Source organism: Stegostoma tigrinum, chromosome 16, assembly GCF_030684315.1.
Source record: "Stegostoma tigrinum isolate sSteTig4 chromosome 16, sSteTig4.hap1, whole genome shotgun sequence".
Taxonomy (NCBI): domain Eukaryota; kingdom Metazoa; phylum Chordata; class Chondrichthyes; order Orectolobiformes; family Stegostomatidae; genus Stegostoma; species Stegostoma tigrinum.
Genome location: NC_081369.1, coordinates 30,753,934 through 30,778,690, shown reverse-complemented (window position 1 = coordinate 30,778,690; position 24,757 = coordinate 30,753,934). Strand labels below are relative to the sequence as shown.

The window sequence follows — 24,757 nt, the reverse complement described above, 5'->3', positions numbered from 1 at the left end:
CCACTGTAATGAGTTCTGGCTGATGACATTCCTCCAAAGGGCCACCTCTTCACTCTGAAGCTGTGCCCTTAGGTCCTAATCTCTCGTATTCGTGGAAATACCTTCTCCACTTCTACTCAACCACGTGTCAGTATTCTGCAAGTTTCCACAAGATTCCCCCCAACATCCTTCTAAATGCCATACAGTACAGACCCAGAGTCCTCAACCACACATCTACTCCAAAACCTTAGACATAATCATACAAGCTCTTCATCACCAGGATCATTTCGTAAACCTCTTCTGGACCTCTGACAAGACCAGCACATCCATCCTTAGATACAAGGTCAAAATTACTCAATAGTCCAAATGTGATCTGACGAGCGCCTTGTACAGCCCCAGCAGTACATGTCTGCTCTTATACTCTAGCTCTTTTGAAATCAATGCTAACATTGCATTTGCCTTCCAAACTACCAAATAAACCTGCAGGCTAACTTCAAGACAATCCTGAACTAGGACTGTCAAGTCTTTTTGAACTTAAAATTTCTGAAGCCTTCCCCATTTAGAAAGTAGTCTTTGCGTCTATTCCGAGATAATAGGAACTGCAGATGCTGGAGAATCTAAGATAACAAGGTGTGGAGCTGGAAGAACACAGCAGGCCAAGCAGCATCTTAGCAGCAGGAAAGCTGATGTTTTGGGCCTAGGCTGCTTGTCCTGCTGTGTTCATCCAGCTCCACACCTTGTTATCTCTTTGCCTCTATTCCTTCCACTGAAGTAAATAAGTTTACGCTTTCCCACCTTGTACTCTCTTACTTCTTTAACCACTTTCCAAGTTGTTCTGCAGGCTCAACATGACTTGTCCATGCACCTACCTTCGTCATCTGCAAACGGAGCAACAATACCCTCAGTTCCTTTGTCTAGATTGTTGGATAACATGGATGGCTGTAGTCCAAACACTGATCCCTACAGAACGAGTAACCAGCTGCCATACAGAAAAAGGCCCCTTCTATGCCTTCTCTGCTTTCTGCCAGTCAGCTCTATCCATGCCAGTATCTTGCATCAAGTCACACAGGCTCTTATCTTATTTAGCAGCCTCCTTGCAGCACCTTGTCAAAGCCATCCTAGAAGCCCAAATATAATCTCTCACACACTAGCTCTCCTTTGTCTGACTTGTTCATTACTTCCTCAAAAAAAATTTTAACAGAATTGTCAGGCAATGGCGTCCATTTGATGAAGCATGCTGACTCAGTCCTATTTTACCATGCACCTCCAAACACACTGCAATCTCAGCCTTAATACTGGACTCCAAACTCTTACCAATGAGCAAGGTCAGCTTAACTAGCTTTCTACCTCAATCCCTTCTTAAATGGGATTTTACATTAGTCATTTTGCTGTCTTCTCAGCACACTCCCTAACTCCAGGTGATTCTTGAAAAATCACCATGAAAGCCTCTACAATCTTTTAACTCTGGCATGTAGGGCATCTGGTACGGGTGATTTGTCCACCTCCTCCTTAGCGAGGACCACCACGCTTGCCTGTGCTCCCTGACTCTCCAAGTTCAGTATACTTCTGTCTTCCACAGAGAAAACTGATGCAAAATACCTATTCAGTTCCTCCACCATTTCTTTGCATTGCAGAAATGCCTCGCTAGCCTCATTTTCTGGTGGTCCAACGTCTACTCTGGCCTCTCACCTTTTTAGGTATTTAAAAGAACTTGTGCCATCTTCTTTTCTATCATTAGCTAGCTTATTCTCAAATTCCATCTATTCCTCCGTTAATGCTTTAAGCTATCCTTCGTTTTTAAAAAAGGTTGCCCACTCATTGTCACCACACTACATGGTTTTTTCCCCCCCCATTTGCTTTTAGGTGTCCCTGCCTTCCCTTATCAGCCACAGCTGCCTCATTCTCTCTTCAGACTGCCAATTTTCCTAATCCACCCACATAGTGAAGTTCCCCATGATTATTGTAACAATACCTTTATCTCCTGGCTTATTTTCTCCCTACATCATGACTATTGTGAGGAAACCTGTACGCAACACCTATCAGGGTATTTTTTGTTTCCTCTTTCCAGTTCTTCAAACATACCCACAGTACGTTTACACCTTCTGGCTCTAGATCACTTCTTGTCCATCCCATTGGAACAGTTCTTCCTTCTCCAGTTCTGGAGAGAATGTCCATGAATTTGAACCTGTCTCTCCCACACCAGTAACCTCTAAGCTTTCTAACCCCACGCCAAGATGCTTATGGTTCAGGTAATAATTCAAAAAGATTAATGCCGTTTTTGTTCTGCTTTTTAATTTAACCTCTACCTTCTCATATTCCCTCAGAACCTCCTTCCTTATCTACAAATATCACTGGCACCACTGTGGGCCACAAGAACTGGTTCTTTCCCCTCCCACTCCAAGTTCCCCTGAACTCCGAGATACCCTGAGCCCAGGCACCTGGAAAGCTACACCATCCTGGCCACAGAAAAAGTGTCTATTCCCCTGACTACACTATCCAATTACAACTACAAATCAGTTCTGATATAACACAATAGAATGTGAGATTGTACCAGAGTGGAACTAAAAATTGCTCAATAACTGTGGCACTCAAAGTGATGGGGATGGAATCACGTTATAGCCAATACAGGTAGGGAACATTTGTATTCTTCAAAATACAATTCTTTAAATTTTTTAAATTACATTAAAACCAATTCAATTTGAAGAAACACGCATTATAATCAGAACTGACCGAACATTTCTCTTTTCTCCTCTCTTGAATGGCTCCCCATATTATTGGGCTATGGTCAGTTCACATATCCTTTCAGCCACGCTCTCATCCACAAAGATAGCAAAATCTTAAACCTGTTAGACAAGGTCAAGGATTGAGGCCCCCTCAGCATTAACTCCTGGATCCCACTACCCGTCTTGCTCCTAGTCACACCCTCCCCTCCCTTACCAAATTCGATGTAGTTAATCTCATGCACGTGACTGCTTCCTTAAACACAGCATTCAGATAACTCTCCATCTCCCTGACATGTCACAGCGTTTGAAGCTCTCACTCCAGCTCATCAATTCCAAGCCAAAATTCTTCATGCAACCAACAGCTGCTTCGGATGTGGTCAATATGAACCACAATGGAGTCTCGATACAAGCAGTGAGTATACTTCAAGGAACATATATAACTCCCTACCAGGGAGTCATGGTGCAATGGTAGTATGGGGTGGCAATGGCCTAGTGGACTGTTAATCTAGGAGGGCCAGGTAATGTTCTAGGGGCCCAAATACGAATGCCACCGCAGCAGATGGTAGAATTTGAATTCAGTATGTTTTTAAAAAAAAGAGAAATTAAAAGTCTAAATGATAAGTCTATTGCCGACTGTCGGAAAATCATCTGGTTCACGAGTATCCTTTACGCAAAGAAACTGCAATACTTAATGTTCTGGCTGACATGTGACTCCAGACCCACAGAAATGTGGTTCACTCTTAACAGCCCTCCAGAGATGAAAAATAAATGCTGACCTAGTCAGTGATGCACTGATTCTTTGAACGAATGAGAAAAGTGCTCCGATCTCAGCCGGAAGGCCTGGATTCAAGTCTCACCTGCTCCAGAGGTGGATCATAAAACGTCTGATCGGGTAGCTTAAAAATACCTGTAACTCACTAACAGGATTTACCCACACACTTGACATAACAATAACTTTCTAAATTGAAGATAACAAAGAGTGTGACGCTGGATGAACACAGCAGGCCAAGCAGCATCTCAGGAGCACAAAAGCTGACGTTTCAGGTTGACAGACATACAACAGGTTTCACATCCTATTTCCTTAACCACAATTATTAAATACATCAAGAGATTTAGAAAGCAATCCTTTTAACATTTAAATAAAGTCTAAAAACTTTCCAACAAGTAATTACTGCAAATCAATATTATGATGAAATAATACAACACCTCAGGATTTAATCATTGAACAGATATTATAATAGTGAAGAAACACAACCAAATTCATTCATCTGAGCAGATATACCAAGTTTATTGACTAACACCTTCAGTTCTTAGATGTAGAATGGAGAGCACTATGTTTCATGTTTCAATTATAAAAGAGGAAGATAGAATCGTAACATGACTGAAGTTATGTCTGACATTGCACTGTTTCGTAAGTAAAAGAATAATAAACCGAACACATTTTGTATGTAGTAATTGAATGTCTCTTTGAAGCTAAAAAATGAGTAATATGCAACAAATTCAGAGGCAATTGAAGTGTGCATGCATTCCAACCTCAAATGCAAGTTTGTGTTTGCTGCTCCCTAGTACTTCAAAAAGATGACAGAAATCGAAGCAGGCATAGTAAATGCATGCTATAGTCGCATACCAATTCCCCAACGGCACTGCTAACAATAACTAAGATGTCACAGGAGTTTTGAGCATTGCAATGCACAACAAGTTTTCTTCCCCCTACAAAAGGTCACAAGTTTTATTGTTATTAGTGGGGGAAACAACATAGATTGAAAGTGTTTCAAGTACTATACCAGAACAGTATAGCATTATGGCTTAACAAACCACTAAAAAGTTTCAGATCTGCAATGGAAGTGCTGTGAAGATATTTTATCAGGAACCTGTAGAATTGTTTATAATGCTCACACTGTTGCAAAGTAGTGCAAAGAAGAGATTGAACTATTCCCATGGAGGAATTTAGGAAGAAAGTTACAAAGACCTTGTTCATGAACAGATGAAGTGTGTTATGATTAATTCCCCTAAAGTCATCACTACACATTTGATTAAATCAACTGGCACAAAATAATGACTATACGAGAAACTAGAGAAAGCTGTGTTCTGTTACAATCACCTCCTCTCAGTCCTAAGTGAAAGCAAATAGCTAACGGCCCTCTAAAGCATATCAAAAGAAAAAAGTATCCTAGATCAATTTTATAACTTCAGAACACATGCTACAAATTTTACACTCAAAATTTGAGGAAACAATCATTGCATTCAAGTTATTTGTTCCAACAGATCCTAGACCCTAAGTATGGTTGATAATAGTTATAAATTTATAGAAAATGGGAACAAAGCCCAAGATAAGTTGCATAATATTCTGCTTTCATCTGTAGGTTAGGTCTGCTACAATTTTGCAAACATTTGTCATTGGACACCACATCATTTTCAATCCTGAATCAAATGTACAAGTTTGCTCCACAAAAAACAAAGTACAAAGAACAAAAGAAAATTACAGCACAGGAACAAGCCCATCAGCCCTCCAAGCAGATGAGAAGGAAACAAAAGAGTTAAGAAACTCAGGCATGACCGTAATGAATGACAGTACGCTTAATAAGCCATACAATACAGAACTGATTCTCTTCCTTAAATTGTACTCTAGGAGCCTAAAACAACCATTTTGTGGACACACATGCATTCTAAACTCGTACAGATTCAAATACAAGAATAAAGAGGAATGAAGGAGCACAAAAATTCTCAATGCAAAGATCATCCCATCTAGACGAACTCCTGCTCTGGCTTGAATCATTTTTTTAGAAGTGGCAAAAGATAAAGCTCCAACAGTACAGTGCAAATTAAGTCTCATCATCAACACTCAATGTGTCCCTGGACTGAATCCTTCCTTGTCCCAATGACTCACGTCAGTGGACTGTATAGATACAAATCAAACATTAAAATTAAATTATTCGCCATGTTCGATTCAGCCCACTCTAACATAAGACTGAACCTATGATGCTGTGATTTGGTGAGGGGAGGGAGACATTTTGATGAGTGAAAACGATGACTTAGAGGACACCCTCTCAACAAACATATTATTTTATTAACGACCTTACTGAATTTTAAAGGAGGGAAAGAAATCAAGGAAGACGTCCTGCTGTATGAATGGCAGCACGTTGGAAATTAAGACATCACCTCCTGATTCAGGATTCAGGGGCGAAAGTGGTTTAAACATTAAATCTAGGCACAAGACAGACACAACCTCGAGGCCTCCATCTGTTATCTCCACGGTCGCAGCTTCTGCAAATCAACCATTCGCAGTCGAATCTCAGGTCCCGGGCTACTCGTCACTGTCAAGAGTGAGGCAGCTATCACTTAAGCAGGCCCAGGCGAAGCCTAACAACGCCCATTCACAACTTTCTCCCTCTCTCTGCAAACCAGGAGTCTGACTGCCGCTCCCCACAGCGAGACTCACTCTTGATTAAAAGTCAATCCCGAATCCTACAGTGTTGAAACTCACCATGATTTAACGTAGCACGATTCAGCCAACACAAGCCCGAGTCAGCTGACACTCCGTTCCTCAGTGCCTCCAGGACCAAGCCGGAATAACCACCAAAGAGGCCGTTCCACCACCTCGATTGATTGACGCTGGCAGCGAACCAAAGAGAAGCCGCCGCCGCTGCCGTCGCCGCTGCTCACGTGTCTCCGGGTTCAGAGGCGGGACCGCGTTCGCGGCTCTGGATTGGGCGACCGTGGCAAGTCGTTCCGGTGGCGTTCCATTTAACCAATGAAAAGGAGGTCCTTGTCGCCACGTCCTATGATTGCTATCCAGAACTTCCAATCAACAGCGGGGTCAACTCAGTTTCATCGCCAATGAACGCTATTGGCACCGGAACGCGCGGAGTTTGGAGGGACGTTGTGGGGGTTGGTTGGTGGCATCAGGGAGCGCGAGCAGGTTCAGGGAGCGCGCGCGGGACGGGTACTGATACGGATTGTGAAAGCGCCGAAGGAGACCTTTCGACAGAGTTGTGTTTATCTGCGATTTAGTGCCGCTCTGTTGTCCTGCTCCCAACCCTGCACACTGTTTCCATTCAAGTAATCATTCAGTCCAGTGAACTCTGAGGTGTCTCTCGATTGAGATCGACCACGCATTTATGTTTAGAAATTTTGGAATTGAGACGTTTGAAGATGGATCGAGGGATAATTGTGAGGCTGTCTGTTAAACTGGGGATCGAATCAAGGAAAGTGATCCAGTGAGTATGCAATCCTAACCGGATTAAATTTGCCAGTCAAGATAACAAAGTGTGGAGCTGGATGAAACCTGCAGGCCAAGCAGCATCTCAGGAGCACAAAAGCTAACGTTTCGGGCCTAGACCCTTCATCAGAGCCTGACATCCTGAGATGCTGCTTGGCCTGCTGTGTTCATCCAGCTTCACACTTTGTTATCTTGAATTCTCCAGCATCTGCAGTTTCCATTATCTCTGATATATTTGCCAGTCTCCTTTTTGAAGCGGTCTCAATGTGGTGTTCTTTTCATCAGCCCTACTTCCTGGGTTTGAACACAGCTGGTGCCTGCAACCAGTTACACTGAAGCTGTTGCTGTCCACTCTTCACACTCACCTTTGATCAGATTTATTCTGTAAACAGGGAAACACCTGAAATGCTGAGTGTTTTGCTCTTGTCTCTATCAAAGCATCACAATCTCTCTTCCTCCACACGCTGCCCCTGCCCAAGCTGACTAGTCAGCATAGTACCAGAATTTTCCATTTTGTTTTGATCCAGCAAACCTGTTTGGTTATCTGTGATGAGAGATAAAGGGAACTGCAGATGCTGGAGAATCCAAGATAACAAAGTGTGGGGCTTGATGAACACAGCAGGCCAAGCAGCATCTTAGGAGCACAAAAGCTGACGTTTCGGGCATAGATCCTTCATCAGAAAAGGAAGATGGGGAGAGGTTTCTGAACTAATTAGGGAGAGAGGGGGATGCAGACTGAAGATGGATAAAAGAGAAGATGGGTGGAGAGGAGAGTATGGGTGGGGAGGCAGGGAAAGGGATAGGTCAGTCCAGAGAGGACAGACAGGTCAAGGGGGCGGGATGAGGTTAGTAGGTAGGAAATCCTGCCCAGCTCATCCCCGCCTGCCAAATCTGTTCTTCCTCTCCCTATCCCCTCCTCCTACCTCAAGTCGCACCTCCATTTCCTACCTACTAACCTCATCCCGCCCCCTGGACTTGTCAGTCCTCCCCGGACTGACCTATCCCCTCCTTACCTCCTCACCCATACTCTCCTCTCCTCTCCAACTATCTTCTCCTCTATCCATCTTCGCTCCGCCTCCCCCCCTCCCCATTTATTTCAGAATCCTCTCCCCATCCCCCTTTTCTGATGAAGGGTCTAGGCCCAAAACATCAGCTTTTGTGCTCCTAAGATGCTGCCTGGTGTGCTGTGTTCATCCAGCCCCACGCTTTGTTATCTTGGTTTTGTATGATCTTCGCTGACAATCTCATCTTTCTTCTCGGATTCTTCAACCTAATTTTGACACTTCCGTGTTTACTGTCATCTTCATGAGATATCATAAAATTATGTATGAAATCTAACATGGGTTTTGAGAACACTTTGGCTGTGTGTGTGTGCGCGAGTGAGAGCTTTGGCTATTGCTACATAGTGTCCTGAATACAACACACATTCAATAACTGACAATGCGTGTACATAAATCATGATGAATGGATTGCTTTTGTTGGGCTTGTGATTATCTAACTTTCCCATTATTTCTCATTTAGTTCATTCCATGGAGGGCTTTGCTAATCTTGTTAGTGTACATAGCTCTATGTGCAGGTGAAGCCATGACTTCATAAATCTTGGTAAGGATGAGGATTAGAAAATCTCACTTTGTAAGAAGTGTTTTCTTAAAACGTTAATTGCATTCCACTATAGGGTCTTTTCGGTACTGTCTCAGGTCAGACCTAGTGAGTGAGTCTTTTAAACCAGGCACTCAATGAACGTGCTGATAAATCGTTCCTGTGTTTCAGTTATGTTCCATGCAAAATAAGCGATGTTGTAGCTTATTTGTTGCATTCTGTCAGGTGTCTGTCATTTCTTGGTGGTGTGAAATGTTACACTCAAGCTAAATGCTGAATGAACTTAAGGTAATTTTGCCAAAAAAAGTGTTGACATAAGTCAGGTTAGAAGTGTGTTACCATGTGGGGGTTTTTTTGATAATATTTAAATATGTTTTTTTTCTAGGAGTTATTGCATTGCATCATTTTATTAAAAATACTAAATAAATTGCGCCTGAAATTTTAATATTTAGAAAGCACAGATACAATGAGCAGAATGACCTTCCGTGGTTCTATGAAATGAGCCAGATCTTCTGATATTTAAGTTCAGGAATGTGTCTATTGTCATTAACTTTAAAGATTTTTTTCTAGTTTGTAAACCTGAAGTGATTTAGTTTCTTCATACTAAGTGGAATTTAAGCATTTTTTAATTTCTTTTAACTATTCTGTTAAGAATAAAAATATTAATTTCCAATGAGCAGGCAGATATTGAACTTCAGTATGAAAGGTTTTACTTCCTGTTTTTATTCGTCTGGCACTAGAGAATCAATGACATGCCTTGTCTTATGTTTCAGGAAAGCAGAAGAATACTTGCGTCTGTTAGAGGTGAAGTGTACAGGATTTTCTGCCCATGTTACAGCAGCCAGCAGCGCAGTGATGTGTCTTGACCTTGCAGCAGCTTCTCTTAAATATCCGCTTGACAAGGTAAACTCAACTAAATAAGACATTTGAAACATTGCAGGTTGTATTTAGAACTGTCTCTCAAGGAATTGTCAATTGTGTCAACTAACTGCTCCATAACTGAAGTCCATCAACTTATTATTGATTTGGTTTTATTCTGGTCTTAGCATCAACTGTTTGTTTGTCTGAAATCCCGTATTGGATGAACAGCAATTACAATCCAAATCCACAAATTTTTTTTTATTCCCTGCCAAAAAATCTGCACTATCTGTCCCTCTATCTGACAAACAGGCTGAGGTTGAATCTGACTATTTGCAACTTTGGTGTCATATTTAGCCCTGAGATGAGCTTCTAAACACAATCCTTAGCACTATTAAGACTGCCAACTTCCACTTCTGTACCATTACTCACTAATGAACACTTGTATTTGTCTATTCTAATTTTGGATTTGAAAACTCCAGTGTACTCCTGGATCTCCTTCAGCTCCCACCCTACATAAACATGAGGTCATTCAACATAGCACTGTGTCTTTTATAAAGGTAGATTTAGAAGATAATTTCCAACTTGTCCGTCACACTTTGTTCACTGACCTGCATTGACTGCCCATTAAGCAATGCCTCATATAAAATTTTTACTCTTTGTTTTCAACTTCTTCTATTGTCTTTTTTAATATTGATCTCTAATTCCATCCAGCCTTACAACCCTCTGTTTGTGCTCTTCTGGCCTGTTGTACATGTCTGCTATGTCTAAGGATTAGAATTCTTCAGAACGTTGCAAGTAAAGGAAATATTTTTGGTTAATATTGTTGTTTGTGATTTTTAAAGAACATGCTGTTTTAGAAACTACATTTATGCTGTGCGTTTCATAATCTTGGAGTGCCCCAAATCGCTCCATAACTAATGAACATACTTTTAAAGTTGTAAAATATGAAATCCAGCAACTAATTTGTAGATGACAAACTCCCACAAGCATTAATGAAATAAATAACTAAATTATCTATTTTCAGTTTTAATTGAGGTATAAATATTGGCACGGCTATTAGGATAACTCGCATGCTCTTCTTTGAGTAGTGTGGGATAAAATGGAAGTTTAGAACAAGTGTATCAATTTGAATTCGTAACTCATCCATTTTATTAAATTATCTTCTAAATCTACCTCTATAAAAGACACAGTGCTCTGAATGTAGTCCCAGTCCGGGCCTTGAACGCAAGAGCCAAAGTCAACACTCCAGTGAAGTACCGGTGGAGAATTGCGCTGTCAAAGGAGCAATTGTTTAGATGAGACATTAAACTGAAGTCCCATCTGCCTGCTCAGCACAATTTCAAAGAGCAGAATGGTTATCCCTAATGTCCTGCCCAATAGTTGTCCATATGTCAACATTACATAAAGAGCTGTCGGTTTGTGGAAGTTTGCTAAGTGCGTATCATTTTCTATATTTCCTCTATGTCAACTGTGATCCACACTTGTATGTGGTTGTAAAGTGCCTTAAACCATCAGGTGTCAGTCAAAAACAATATATAAATTAAAATGATTTTCCTTTCATTTCTCTATGGCTCTGCTTGTAATTTAAATTTTTACATATCTTCAAGGATTGTGCTCTAAAACTGGCTGGCTTGACCAAGAAGGCTTATCAGGTTCATTTGAAAGCATTGGAGAGCATTCTTGGATTGTACTCACAGCTAGGGATCCGAGATCTAGCAGTTCAATATGGTTGCACAGAGGCAGTAGATGCATCAGTCAAGATTCTGAAGAGGTAAACTTCTCCTTTAAAAAATGGTGTAAAATGTCTTTGAAAACTAGCCGTCTCTTGGAATTTAAGTAATTTAAAGGTAGTTGAAAGAAATTTAATTACTTTTGCTTAATTTTGTAAACTTGTATTATACTTGAAAGTGGTGTCTCCATCACAAAAATATTTCAGTCTTAATGTAATATATATTTAAATATGTTTGGTCACTTCAAAGTTGTAATTTTTTGCTTAGAGTCTGTTAATTTGCTTTCCCTTTTGAGGTAAATGCAAACAGCATGATCAGTGCTGCAAAGGTAGTTTGTCATGACTATTTAGGTATATAATGTAATGGGGAATTAATTCCACATAGGTAACAATAACTTAATATTGTTCACCAGGCACAGGAGCCATAGCTCAATAATATGTATTTATTAAATCATGCGATCAAGACTGGAAGTTTTGTTTTATCCTGAATAACAGATGAAAGACTTAAAGTATTTTTGAGGAGAGTGACCTATTTTTGGTGAATAGTTCTATAGTTGATTGATTTTTGATACTGAGGATAAAAATGATGGCATTCTCCAGTTCTTCAACCCATCAAAGCCTTAGAATGGACACTGAAGATTCCATGGTAGCCAGATGGAAGTTCATAAATCAGTTTTGTATGATGTGTACTGGATAAAAGTTAAGACTTCTTTGAAAATTAGTCATATCTTTTCATCTTTGAATACATCACAATGAAGTGACATCTGTCATGCTGATATTCTGATATCCCCTTTCTTTCTTTTTAAATGATTTATTATTACTCATAATCAAATAGCAAAATATTTTGTGAACAGTGGGAAATGTTGATTTTTTTTTTTAAAGGGGCTCAAGTGCCCTAATACATCAAGTACCCATCAGAGGAGACACTGAGTAAGCCTGTATTTCCTAGACTTTAGGGGAAAAAAGGGAAGCGATCTCATATAAAAATAGCAAATTCTTAAGAGGCTTAAGAGAATATGTTTTCCCTGGTTGAAAATTCTAGGGGCAAAATCTTAGAGGCTTGAACAATGTGGACTATGGTGAGAAATGTGCCAGAATCCAGCAAGGAGTCCAGTGAGGCCTAACTCAATGTTGGAACAACTTGCTGCCTCTTTTAACTGGACATTGCTATACAGCAAATAGAAATGCTCACATAGCACCTACAGCATGTGATATTGCTGTGGCAAACATGCTGCACATTTATTCAACTAAATGAGGGTGCCAGTCATGTGTACAGTATGCACATAGTCCATGGTCTTAGCTACGATTAGTTGTCAGCTGAGGCCAGCCATTGTTAGGGAATATATCTGACTATAGCCTGGGCATTGGGCAATGATCAGCCCTATAGGGCTGTCATCATCAGTCAGGGGAATTGCCAGCTTGCAAGCAGCAAAGACAACTTTGGGCGGTCAAAGTTGGTCAGCATGACATTCTTGGGGGTATGTATATTGATTGTTGAGAAAGGACCCCGGGGAGGGCTCATTGCCAAAAGGCGATGAGAAGTCAAACCAGCTAGCAAGGGACAGTAACGTTGATGTTGGGGCAAGGGACATATGCAAACAGCAGCAGAGCGCATGGTGAAATAACAGAGGATTTGTTATTGGCAGTGACCACCACTGTGGCCTCTGCAGGAAGTGCAGAAAAAACCAGGATTGGCATCGTTTAAAATGTAACATTAGGGCTTGGGGCAGGGAGAATGGTTGAGGGCAAAGTTAAATGTGATTGTTTCCCACCTTGGGGTGGAATGGGTGGAAATGGACTGTTGGGATAGTGTGAGATAAAAGTGGACGTGGAGATTCTGGGGTGTGTCTGATGACTAGACAAGCCAGAGTGGACAGTGTCCATTGCAAGCTGTGTTCCTGTCATCACTTGCTGTTCAGTAGATGATATATGCAACTAGAAAATGGCTGGGATAGTTCTCAGATTGAGCAGAGTCAGTGTCAATTTGATGTGCAAAAGTGTGGGATTCATGTCTCCTGAATGTTAGAGCATTGATGATGCAAATACGTGATTGCCGTTTGCAGCTATACTTCAATTTTAATTATTTCATTGTCCATTTGCAATGCATAGAGTGAATGTCCTTGGGGGTTGAAGGATGATTTGCTCCCCGCTATTCATGCTTGTAAGTTTGTCTCTGGCATCTCAATGATGCAGACGTTCATGGCAATTTCTTTAAAAAGAGGGAATAATGCAATGTGGGAGCAGGCCATTCGGCTCACCAAGTCCTGACAGACTCTGAAGACCATCCCATACAAACTCAACCAGCATTTAACCTCATCCCACCTCCTTGACCTGCCCATCTTCCCTGGACTGACCTATCCCCTCCCCACCTCCCCACCTATACTCTCCTCTCCACCTATCTTCTTTTCTCTCCATCTTTGGTCAGCATCCCCCTCTCTCCCTATTTATTCCAGAACCCTCACCCCATCCCCCTTTTCTGATGAAGGGTCTAGGCCTGAAACGTCAGCTTTTGTGCTCCTGAGATGCTGCTTGGCCTTCTGTGTTCATCCAGCTCCACACTTTATTATCCAGCATTTAACATGGGCAGACATCAGCAGACATGACTGCGATTTTACAAGAAGGTACTTTAAGTGCAAAAAATTTAAATAACTTCAGCTTATCAGGACTACGTATCCAACCAGCAAGAGTTTTTGCATCCTATCTACAAATTTATTACTTCCACACTGCTGGATAAGGCCCTTGTAAATAGGATTTATTTGCACTTGACACTGAGTTGAAATGGTCCTGCAGAGTTCAAGTTTCACAGGTGGAGGTAGAGTCCCACTCCCATCTTGGAAAACTTGTTTCTGCCAGATATTGGAATGGGATTTCCAGATCCATAGTCTGTCTGCCTTTTTGAGTATGGAAATTCCTTCCCAGAGTCCGAGAATTCAGTTAAATATTACATATTTAAAACAGTGTGTTTCTGCTATTTTTTGACTGTGTTGATTTGTAGTTGGTTATTTCTGTTGAATCTTATAAATAGAAAATTATTTTCTTCTTTCAGATATGAAACCAGTCTGTCAGAAGCACAGCAAAGTGATCTTGACTTCTCAAAACCCCTTTTCACCACTGCCGCTTTATTTACTGCATGCAAGTGAGTAGATATGGGGTAATTGAGACCTTGCTAATAATGTGCTTCCTGCTTGGTCAAGGATAGTACATTTTTAAAAGTCTTCTGTCTGATATTTGATTGGCTGTGTGGAGGAATTTAGTGCAAGGAGAAACTATTAAAATTCTCTCAAGCATTTTGAACAACCTGCAGAGATGCTGCAAGGATGTGATTGTGTTGTGGACACTATTCTGCACTTTTTCTATTGATTCATGAAGTATACCATAGTTAGGTAGAATAATCAAACAGTAATCAATGTTACCAAGTATCTGTGGAAATTGTTTTAATTGTTCCACATCCCCAATGTATTTGTGACGGTTGGTTCCTTTGCACAGCCTCTCTAATTGGCGTGCATTTACCCTTGAGTGACATGTCTAGTGGAATGCCTATGTTGGGTGGTAACAGTACTGTCAGGAAATGTGGCCCATTTTGGAATAAGACTTTTGTTCAGTGACGTTTGCATAAACATTGAGTCCAGAATGCTCTGCATCTGTCAAACACCCGGTCGTGTGCCTACAAGAATGATGAAACAGGGATTATCAATGATTTGAATGTGATATTGGATTGGACTTCATTTCAGAGTCTTGGGTAGTAGATGTTCAGTAATAATTTTCCAAAGTTGTCTAGATTCAGGAAAGGTTTCATCAACCTGGAAAATAGCAAATCTAACACCTCATTCAAGAAGGGACGGGTGCAAAAAACAGGAAACTACAGTTTGATGTTTGTTCTGGGAAAAGTTAAAATTGATCATTAGAGTTAATAGCTGCACACTTTGAAAAAATTGAGGGAATTGAGAAGGATCTGCACGGTTTCATCGAAGAAAATAATGTTTAATCGCTTGAATTTTGTGAAGAAGCAAAATGTTGTGGCAAAATTCAGAAATTTCTGAAGAAGGGTCTAGGTCCAAAACGTCAGCCTTCTTGCTCCTCTGATGCTGCTTGGTCTGCTGTGTTCTTCCAGCTCTTCACCTTGTTATCTCAGATTCTCCAGCATCTGCAGTTCTACTATCTCTGAAATAATTGGAGTTGCAGACAGCTTGAGTGAGTAGGCAAAAAACTAGCAGATGGGGTGTAATGTGTTCACAAGTGAAATTGTTTGCTTTGACAGGAAGAGGAATTGAGTACAGGAGGAGGGATGTTATGCTTCACCTATTCAGAGCATTAAGACCACATCTTGAATACTGTGCAGTTTTGATCGCCTTATTGAAGGAAGGTTGTAAATGCATTGGACATGGTTCAGAGGAGGTTACTGAATTGATACCTGGAACAAGCAGGTTAATTTATGAGTATAATTTGGACAGGCTGGGTTTGTTTCCATTAGTGTTTAGAAGACTGAGTGACTTGAAGTGTATTAGACCGTGAATGATCTCAACAAGGTAAACATTGAACTGATGCTTCCTCTTGTGGGTCAATTCTAAACCAGGGGCACTGTTTTTAAAAATTAAATCAACCTTTCATGTCAGAGATGAAAAGGAGAGGGATGTCTGACTTCAGAATTCCACTTCAAAGGGCGGAGGAGGTGAAGGTTAGAAATTTTTAACACTGTTGGATACATTCTTTGTCAGGCAGGCCTATTGGGTGTTATAGGGTCTTGGCAGGTATATGGAATTAAAAACAAATAGATTAGCCATTGTTTTGTTGGATGACAGAGGAGGCTCAGGGGAATAGTCAGCTTCTGCTCTTATTCCATAGGCACTTGAAGGATGTAAATTTCAGGGTAGTGGAATAGCGTAGGGAAATGGAATTGGCTGCTTTCCAATTGTGGATATGGAACGTGGCTGAATGGACTGCTTGTGTACCATTAGGTCTACAATGTGGGCGTTATGCTCATGTTCTAGAAGCTTACATTTTATATTTAAAAGGTCTTTTCACCTGCTTTGACTGTCGGTGTTGATAAGATTAGTACAGCAAATCCATTTCTACCATTTTGAATTGCTACCAGATGGAATGCCTCTTAATCACCTTTGTTTTATCTTACTAAAGAAGACAGAGATAACATTTGAAAATAAAATAGTATCTTCTAATTTAAGGCATTTAAAAAATCAGTGATGGTTTTAAAGTAATTAAAGTAATATGATTGTTTCATCTTTGATGTTTAAATAATTTGTTCTGGTGCTCTTTAGATGTTTGAAAATTAAGATTGACAAGTCCAAACTCGTTGCCTCATCGGGTGTGAAAAAGACCATCTTTGACCGACTCTGCTCTCAGATGGAAGTATTTGGACAACTTATTTGCAGTAAGTACTAATTCTTGCTTTGGTGCACTTTCAGAGTAATTGTGAGGGACAACATGACCATTAGTGTATTTCAATAACTATTATTGTTTGAATTATTTCACAGATGAACCTTTTGAACAATCGAAACACCTTAAGAGACATAAGCCATTGGTGGAAAAACTAGAAAATGAGGAAGGTATGAACTTGGCTTAGTTTTTTATAAATATTTGTGTGAAAGTTACTTAATTGTATTTAAAAATCCAATCCATTTTTCATTTTAAAAACAAAGAACTATGGATGCTGTAAATCAGAAACAAAAACAGAAATTGCTGGAAAAGCTTAGAACGTCTACAGCAACTGTGGAGAGAAGTCCATTAACGTTTCGGTCCCAGTGACCTTTCCTCAGAACAGGCTCTGAGGAAGGATCACTGGACCTGAAACATTAACTCTGATTTTTCACCACAGATGCTGTCAGACCTGCTGAGCTTCTCCAGCAATTTCTGCTTTGGTTTCCCTTATTTGTTTTGCTTTCTATACTGGAGTTAGAAGTGCAATAGCAATTTTTATTCCATTGAATTTCATCCTTCTGCCATGTAGACTCCTTAACCCACCCCCAAAATAGCTTTTTACCAGAAGTGTCATTTAAAAAAAAAAATTCTCACCTGGCTGAAAATTCTTTAATGATACTAGTATCGGTTAATGTGTCTCAAAATATTTAAAGCTTTACTTCACTGCACATCTGTTCATGAACAGGTTGAAATGATCTGCTGTATTCATGTTTCTGAGTAACTGAGCTCATAAACTAATTTAATTCAAATGGGGCCTTGCATCTTAAGAAAACATGTGAAAGAAATGTTCATTATGACCAGTCGTTATTTCCTTCAAGATGACTTGCCAAATTCCTTAATTGTGGTGATCTTGAATTGTCATTTGGGCAATATTAATTTGAATGAATCCAGTTAAGAAACTGAACTAATTGAATTGGACTTGTTTTTCAAAGTCTAAGTTGCTGTTACTTTTGACAGATGAAGATGTTGCAACAGAACCCAAACGAGAAAAACCTGAATCTAAAGCAACCAAGGAACAGGAATATGAAGAGTGGAAAAGGCAAATTCTAGAAAATGCCGTGAAAGTCAAGCAGAATAATTTTTAGTACCTCCTTTTTAATTTTTCAAAACTGCAACCCTCATTTGAAATTATTGGTGGCAGAAATGAAATCTTCTGCCAATTGAACTGTTTGACGTGGTAAAATCAGAATTTTGATTTCTGTTGACTTTGTTTTTAGCAACCTAATCTGTGAACTTTGACCTACATAACATTTATCCCTGTCTATAAATATGAAGCCTGACTGTCGTCATAGAAACTATTCAAATACACAGCTTAAATCAAGTTTGCAACTACTGGTGCTTTTATGGTACTGCAGTCCACCACAGAAGGCATGAGGAATTTGTGGCTACTGAAGAAACTGAAACTAAAACTAAATAGTAAATCAAAAGACTTCGTAATTTTATTTTGAGAAGTAACTTTTTTGGCAGTTTAATTAATTTTCTGTATACCTTACAAAATTGTTGCCTTTTAAACTTATAATTTTTATGTGTTGAAGTAGAAATTCTTTGGCTTAAGAAGTTTAAAATTTTTCTGGGTTTTCTCCTGCCTGTACTTAGAAGCCTCTTTCAAGGGACCACCAAAACCAAATGCCGCATCTTGTGAAAATAAATACGTCTTGGGCTTGAGGGCAGAGTTTCCATTTTTCAAGCACAGCTAATATACATTGCCCATTGAGCTAAACTCAGAAAATCATGAGCCTGCAATTCTGATGCTCATGGCAAGATGGGCCTCTCCCATCAATGTCATGTGGCTCATTTTAATCCTACCAGTAGAGAGAAAACTATTACTATTTAAATTTCTGTCAATTGTTGATTACAAAAATAATTACATATAATTGTTGATATACCAAAGTTGACTTTGTCAGTTGTTGATAGAATTATGAATTTGCAGCTGTGAATACAAGAAAATTTTCAGATTACATTTTTGTCAGTTTGCTAGGAAGAACATGTAGAACCTTGCATGAGGGAATGTAGATGTCACTAATAAGCTGCTTCTACATGATGTTCACATACACTCTCCAGCAGGAATAGGAATCTGAAGCATAAAGTCTGTTGTTTTGTTTATTTGCTCTTTGCCATGGATATTGTCTTTAATGTCAGATGAGATTTAATTAATTTACAATAGACTGACATCCTGATATTTTATCCTTGTATATGAATGTGGTCTTGTGCAAATGGATCAGAAAGTTTGAATTTGATCCTCAACCTGTCCTTGGTAAATGTGACCTTGGAAGGCATGAAAGATGCCTAACTTTTAACAAACACTTGCTTTTATCCAGAACTTTCTTAATGTAAAAAAAATTGTTCTGAGGCTGCTTTGCTGTGCAAATTAGAGTACACTTTAGTTTAACCTTTCCTCTTCAAAGCTGTTATTATGATTTCACAGGCCTCCCTATCGCCCCATCATTCAGATTAGATCAGTGGGGATTCATGACTCAAATCTGTCTTTCTGCCTTTGCTACATACCTTGATACCATTTTCTCAAAAAACTCTTATTGATGATAACCTTGACAAGATTAGAATGCCCATGTTTGCAGACTTGCTGGGGAGTGTTCTAAATTTTTATTACCTTTTGTGTGAAAAGATGCTTCATGGTGTCATTCATGAAGCTGTAATTTTGAGATTATATCTTCTGTTTCAGAGCCAATAGTTTATCTGCATTAACTCTATAAAGTCCTTTAATAATAATCTGGTCATCACCAATTAATCTTTTATGTTCGCGGATGTAAAAGCCAATTTTCGACAACTTATCATAACTCATAAATGGTACATTAAATCCTGGTAATATTCTGGTACATCTTCACACTTTCACACTAATATGAGAACTGTCTGTTCATTCTCACTGGCATTTGTTTTTTCAATGATGATGATATTGTATTTTAAATATTGTTGCTATGTCACCCATTCTTTCCACAGACATTTAAAGCCTTAAGTATTAAGCTACTGTTCCCCCCCCGCCCCATTTGGTAGCCAGGTCTCTGGTTTGGCTACTACATCGTACTCCTTGCAGTCAGTTTCTTAGCGAGACAGAAACAAAATCTGTTGTTAAATTTAAATAAATATCCAGTGTGAGATATTGTTTGTGAAGTGTTTATTTCTGAATATTCTTACATTTCAAAATGAGACAATGCAATAATATCTCACCATTGCATTCACTGATAAAACAAGCATAGCTATTTCTTAGTATTTAATTTTGCCTTCATAGAAGGTGATTTGCATGCTGTGTTTTGTACTGTAGTATGGAGGCAATGATGGCTGAAAACACATCCCATTTTCATTTACGAAGCATAAATTTCACACTGTTCACATTATAATTCTCAAAATTGGAACAGCCGTTCATGCAAAAACTTTCAGTTTTTGTAAGGTATTTGTTAGAACTGAAAGATTTTTCCAAGTGCGTGTTTAAACTTTTGAAAAATACTCAAGCTAAAGCATAGCTTCTTCTGACAAAGAAGCAAATCTTGCACTCTGTTGCCTCATTTTCCACTCATTATGTTACCTCATACCTGAAATTTAGAAGGGGGTCGTGGAGGAGGAAAACATGCTACTTCTCCATGTTAAAGCTATTGAATTGAATGTACGTTTTTGGATGGCTGCAATGAAACAGTAGTAACTATTTGTTAATTCAAAGAAAGGAAGCTCAGATTTGTGGAAGAATACCATTTTGCACACAATTACAAAACATATGTAATTTCACAGTTCTGTTATTACAATCCTTAATATTCAGTTTGTTGCATATTTTGCTATTCATCAGAGCTTTGAGTCCTGAAAATTTATACAAGTATATGTATCGACAAAAGCCGCTGTAATTTACTGGCCTGAAGAAGGATGAAATGCACTTTGCAGCCTAAAATATTTATTCCCTGCATTTCTAAAGAAACAATGCTTCTGCAATTTGCTCCTATCCTGACCAAAAATATTAACTGTGTGCTACAACTGCAGTTGTGTACAATTTTCTTTCTCAATATTGCAAGGTATGATGCTGATGCACTTATGCCTTGAATTTCCTTGGGGCTTGCCGAGTGATTAATCGAATGAGGACCAAATGGGTCTTTCACCTGGTAGTGATGTGTTGATTTTGCAGGAATGGTGAGACACAGCAAAGTATCAGAATTATGCATGATGAAGCAGCACACTGGGACCAGCTTCCCTAGTCAGCAAAAGGGCCAAATTCTGGAACTCTACTTTCTTGGATACATATAAACCACATTGGCATGAAAACCGGGTCTTGCATAAGCAGAACCCAGTGGAGAATCACAAAAACCACGTAGAGACAAATGACGGTGTCTGAGAATGCTACTTTGTTTACACTGCACCCTAGGGGGAGTTTAAAGACCTGATGAAAGTGAGCATAGTAACAGGACCACCCACAATTCACTCCAGCGTATGCATGACCGAAGAATGAAAGTGCAGTGAGTATTAGCTATAACCCCTCAATGCAGTAACCAAACTGTTGAATCTGTCTTCTCTAAGTGGACCATGCATTTCCTTTTGCTCTTCTTTCCCAGATTGTCCAGTGTGTAAACAGCAGCGTAACTAGTCTTTTGCCTTTGCCCAAAATAAGTCATCCAGTTTCCTGCTCACTAGCTGAGTTAACCCCAGGGAGATAGTGGAATGAAGAATTAGCACTAGGAGAGTTTCAAAACACAAGGGAGCCAGAGGATGAAAGAGAGCACTACCTTTTTTTTTGTGAAAGGTGGAGGACCTGGGGCTTTGTAATGTTTTAAAAAATGGAGATCTTGTATATGTTTAGCCATGAGGTCCATATCTTATAATGTGCAGCAGTTGGTAGGAGTCATAGTGAAATCTATTACCATGTGCAGCAACATTAGGGGAGCATTTCCTTTTCTGCAGATGCCAGTGAAATGTGACAGCTTTACTACATGCTAAAGTTGGCTTTCTCCTACAGACGTGGCTGAGAACAAATTAGGACATAACTTTCAGCATCAGAAACAAACCACTCTAGGCCTTGGGAGACTTAATGGGAGTAGATTTAATTCCAAAATGCAAACAGTTCAAGTCAAGTTACAAAATAATCCTCAGAAATGGAAACAAAGATGTTGGGGAAGGGAAGGGAGGAGTTGGGAAATGGACAGATAAAGGTGAGAGCAGAGCGGAATTTGGAAGTGAATTCCAATTCCGGATGGGTGAGGAAAAGACCATCAATTATGTCATCAATGTACCAGAGAAAGAATTAAGAGAAGGGACCTGAGCAGAACAAGGAATGTTCCACGAATCTCATAATGAGACATTATGGCTTTAGTCTTCTTTTCTGTTGATGATACCTACAGAACCTCAACTACAATTTGGGTGTAGAAGCTGGCATGTGTTGTATCATCCAAAACAATCCATGCCTTTTCTAAGAGCTTAGACCTACAATTTTGATTGACAGAGAATATAAATTAGCCAATCTTTGACTTTTCCTATTCTATCCCACTCTTCTGAAATGTATTCTCCTATCTGTTCCTAAAGGGAAATGCATGATGTTAATTGAAGTCAAAAAGTTGTAGATGACAACTACCTCTCACTTTGCCATATCAAAAATAAATTAATAGCTTCCCAGGGAAGATAGCATTTAGACCTCATTTAGTTCAAATACTTGCATCTGTGTTAAATAATTCAAATGAACCACAGTAAGGGTCTTATACCAACTTATACAATATAGAGTACAATAGTAGGGGTGGGAATTTTTAATGTATAATCTTATGACCGAGTAAGTTTAAGAATAGTATGAGAAAAGGGTAGACTTCTGCCTCATGTCCTGTCTTATAGCTATTAATACCACCAAAGTTCAGCAATGCTAAGAGTCTTTGAATATTGCCGTGATCCAATTTGTTATTTTACCATTTAAGCACATTCATTCAGACAAGATAGATGTAGATTTTCTGGTGCAATGTATATTTGAATTTATGCTTAAGTTAGTCACTGTTATCATTCACTGGTAATTTTCTCTGCTGTAATTGTGGCTTCAAATTTATAATATCAATGTGGAACAAGGATCAAAATGCTGTTGACCACATGGCTTTTTAGTAAAACTGTCATAGAAGATCGATTACTAGAATTTCACAACACACCATATAGGTTGGTTGAGCATGTGCTGAAGCTGTGCTCAGATAATGGGGTGGAAAACAGTATCATTTGGCTGCTGGGTTGGTGAAACTTGCTCTGGTCTGCTGTTACGGCGACTGTGGACAATGACATTATTGAAAACTCGGTAATGGTACAAGCAGACCAGTGATCTTATGGTATTATGGTCAAATTATTGCAGTGATCACAAACACAAAGTTACTGGCATTTTCATATGAAGACTTCTCAGACGACAGGCAGAAGTACATTTTCTAAAATATTGTTAATGTTATAAAATTAGCAGCTAACAAAAATTTAACTCCAGGAAAAGAACATTTTAAAAACATACAATAGTCCTTACACTCACCTTTATACAATATAAAGGAATCTTGAGAAACAACAGCTACAGCTAGCTATTCACAGTAGTAATAGTAACAAATATTTAGATAATAATGTCTAATATTTTTAAGAATCAAAAACAATAAAGAATTAGTTTGTGTGTGATTCATCCCTTAAGAGATTTCATTCCACTTCACACTAAAAATTTGTTGCTATTTGCTTGACATATATTTATGACACTTTTTCAACTTGCTACATTGTAGGATGAAACATACTTTTTGGAAAACAGTCTTACACATTCTCACTTCAAAATGTCAAATGGGTATATTTGTCAGCAGTTTTTGAGTTCTTCAGTGTAATTATATGATATATTTTGTGTAGAAAATACCAATTACGTTTCAATAGAATGATCAAGATACTGCTGCTAAATTGAAAGGAGATATTTCTGTAGTTTATAGGTTATATTTGTTACTTCTATCATCACTTTGGCTGTAAAATTAAGAACAGTATCAAATGTTTAAAGTGCAGCATCTTGATGCAGGCAACAACAAAATGGAGTAAATTCGTTGACCCTTCACTTCTCTAACAATAATAAGCCGCATTTTCTAATTACCAGTTGGCTCCATTTCTACTGTGTTTGGATGTCAGTCCAGAGCTAAGCATATTTTTGCTGGTTGAGCTTCTTGAGCCTGTTTACAGCAGTAACTGCATAATAATTTTTCTGCAACATAAATGAAAATGTATTCTTTAGCTTCTATGCTCTTTAAAAAACAATGGAAGCATTTTTATTCCCACTCACTGCCTTTATTATGAGGCCTCATACTCATCAAAGACACAATACAGTTTCATCTCCAAATGTGCAAGTAGATAGACTTCTTTGGTTTTATTTTACTTAAGTGTTGTCATGATAATTGTGCAAGAATAATATTTCATTACTATGAAATGGTGTTCTTTAATTTCATTTTATGCCATTGTGAAAATAGTAAATACTCCCATAATTTCCTGTCTTTGGAATGATACAGGGAGCACATTCTAATGAGAATAAGTTATAGAAAGTCATTTTCTCTATTAGAATGTTGTTATTGTATCATTTCTGGGAATGCTTTATAACAAAGGCAGATTTCTGGGTTCAGTATATCATATAGTTTTAAAATTCACATCGCATATATGTATACAGTTATCTGGAACAATAATTACAGCCATCAAGAAATTGTCTGACATCTTGGTGAGTAAATGCACTCATTATGGAAGACAATCTGAGGAGGTTTGAGCCATAAAATAGACTTTATCAGTTGATCTTGCCTGGGATAGCAGTGAGAATACTCACTTTCCTAGGTCAGAGTGGATAAACAAGCACAATTTTCCAATGATCTCTGGAAAAGTCAAACTTGTTGAAATTATGAAAAGATAGGATTAAGATGGACTGTGCTGCTCCCCATGTGATTTGGTGCATATCTGGCACAGATAATAATTAATTGAATAAAACACTAAAGATTGTCTAATTTGGAACTGTATACTTAACACCTGAAGAAGAAAGAACAGAATTGGGAAACCAATCCTTAACAACTTGCTCAGTAACATTTGATTACAGTAGAGGATTATAATAAATTCACAGAATTACTTCATCTGTTTTAACCAATTGTCTCATCTTGTCTGTGCTGGCTCTCTGAAGGAGCAATTTACCAGATCTTCTCTATGCAGCTCTTCACATTATTTCCATCTGAGATAATGATCCAATCTGTTCTCGAATGCCTCATCTGATCCTGCCTT

General features: G+C 38.9%; 3 protein-coding genes across 6 annotated transcripts in view; 1 reads left to right on the top strand and 2 right to left on the bottom strand.

Moving 5' to 3' along the window:
* Positions 1 to 6,336, bottom strand: part of vps35 (VPS35 retromer complex component) — a 61,122-nt gene extending 54,786 nt beyond the window's left edge. Inside the window, exon 1 of the mRNA XM_048546450.2 lies at positions 6,187 to 6,336. Within this exon, the coding sequence (XP_048402407.1) occupies positions 6,187 to 6,189 (3 nt within the window). The 5' untranslated portion in view covers positions 6,190 to 6,336. The remainder of the gene's footprint in view (positions 1 to 6,186) is intronic.
* A 238-nt stretch (positions 6,337 to 6,574) lies between these two features.
* Positions 6,575 to 19,656, top strand: orc6 (origin recognition complex, subunit 6). 2 transcript variants are annotated; one of them, XM_048546658.2, is made up of 8 exons: positions 6,575 to 6,919; positions 8,443 to 8,523; positions 9,294 to 9,423; positions 10,989 to 11,152; positions 14,157 to 14,246; positions 16,384 to 16,496; positions 16,600 to 16,671; positions 17,501 to 19,656. In XM_048546658.2, exons 3-8 carry the CDS (start codon positions 9,376 to 9,378, stop codon positions 17,626 to 17,628), a joined length of 615 nt encoding a protein of 204 aa, XP_048402615.1. In that variant the 5' UTR covers positions 6,575 to 6,919; positions 8,443 to 8,523; positions 9,294 to 9,375; the 3' UTR covers positions 17,629 to 19,656. The 2 variants fall into 2 exon arrangements, with proteins under 2 accessions (XP_048402615.1, XP_048402614.1); XM_048546657.2 differs by lacking the exon at positions 8,443 to 8,523.
* Positions 19,657 to 19,704: 48 nt separating this feature from the next.
* Positions 19,705 to 24,757, bottom strand: part of mylk3 (myosin light chain kinase 3) — a 97,513-nt gene continuing 92,460 nt past the window's right edge. For all 3 annotated transcript variants that reach the window (XM_048547200.2, XM_048547198.2, XM_048547199.2), the window contains one exon: positions 19,705 to 23,708. In XM_048547200.2, coding sequence (XP_048403157.1) covers positions 23,643 to 23,708 — 66 coding nt within the window. In that variant the 3' untranslated portion in view covers positions 19,705 to 23,642. The remainder of the gene's footprint in view (positions 23,709 to 24,757) is intronic.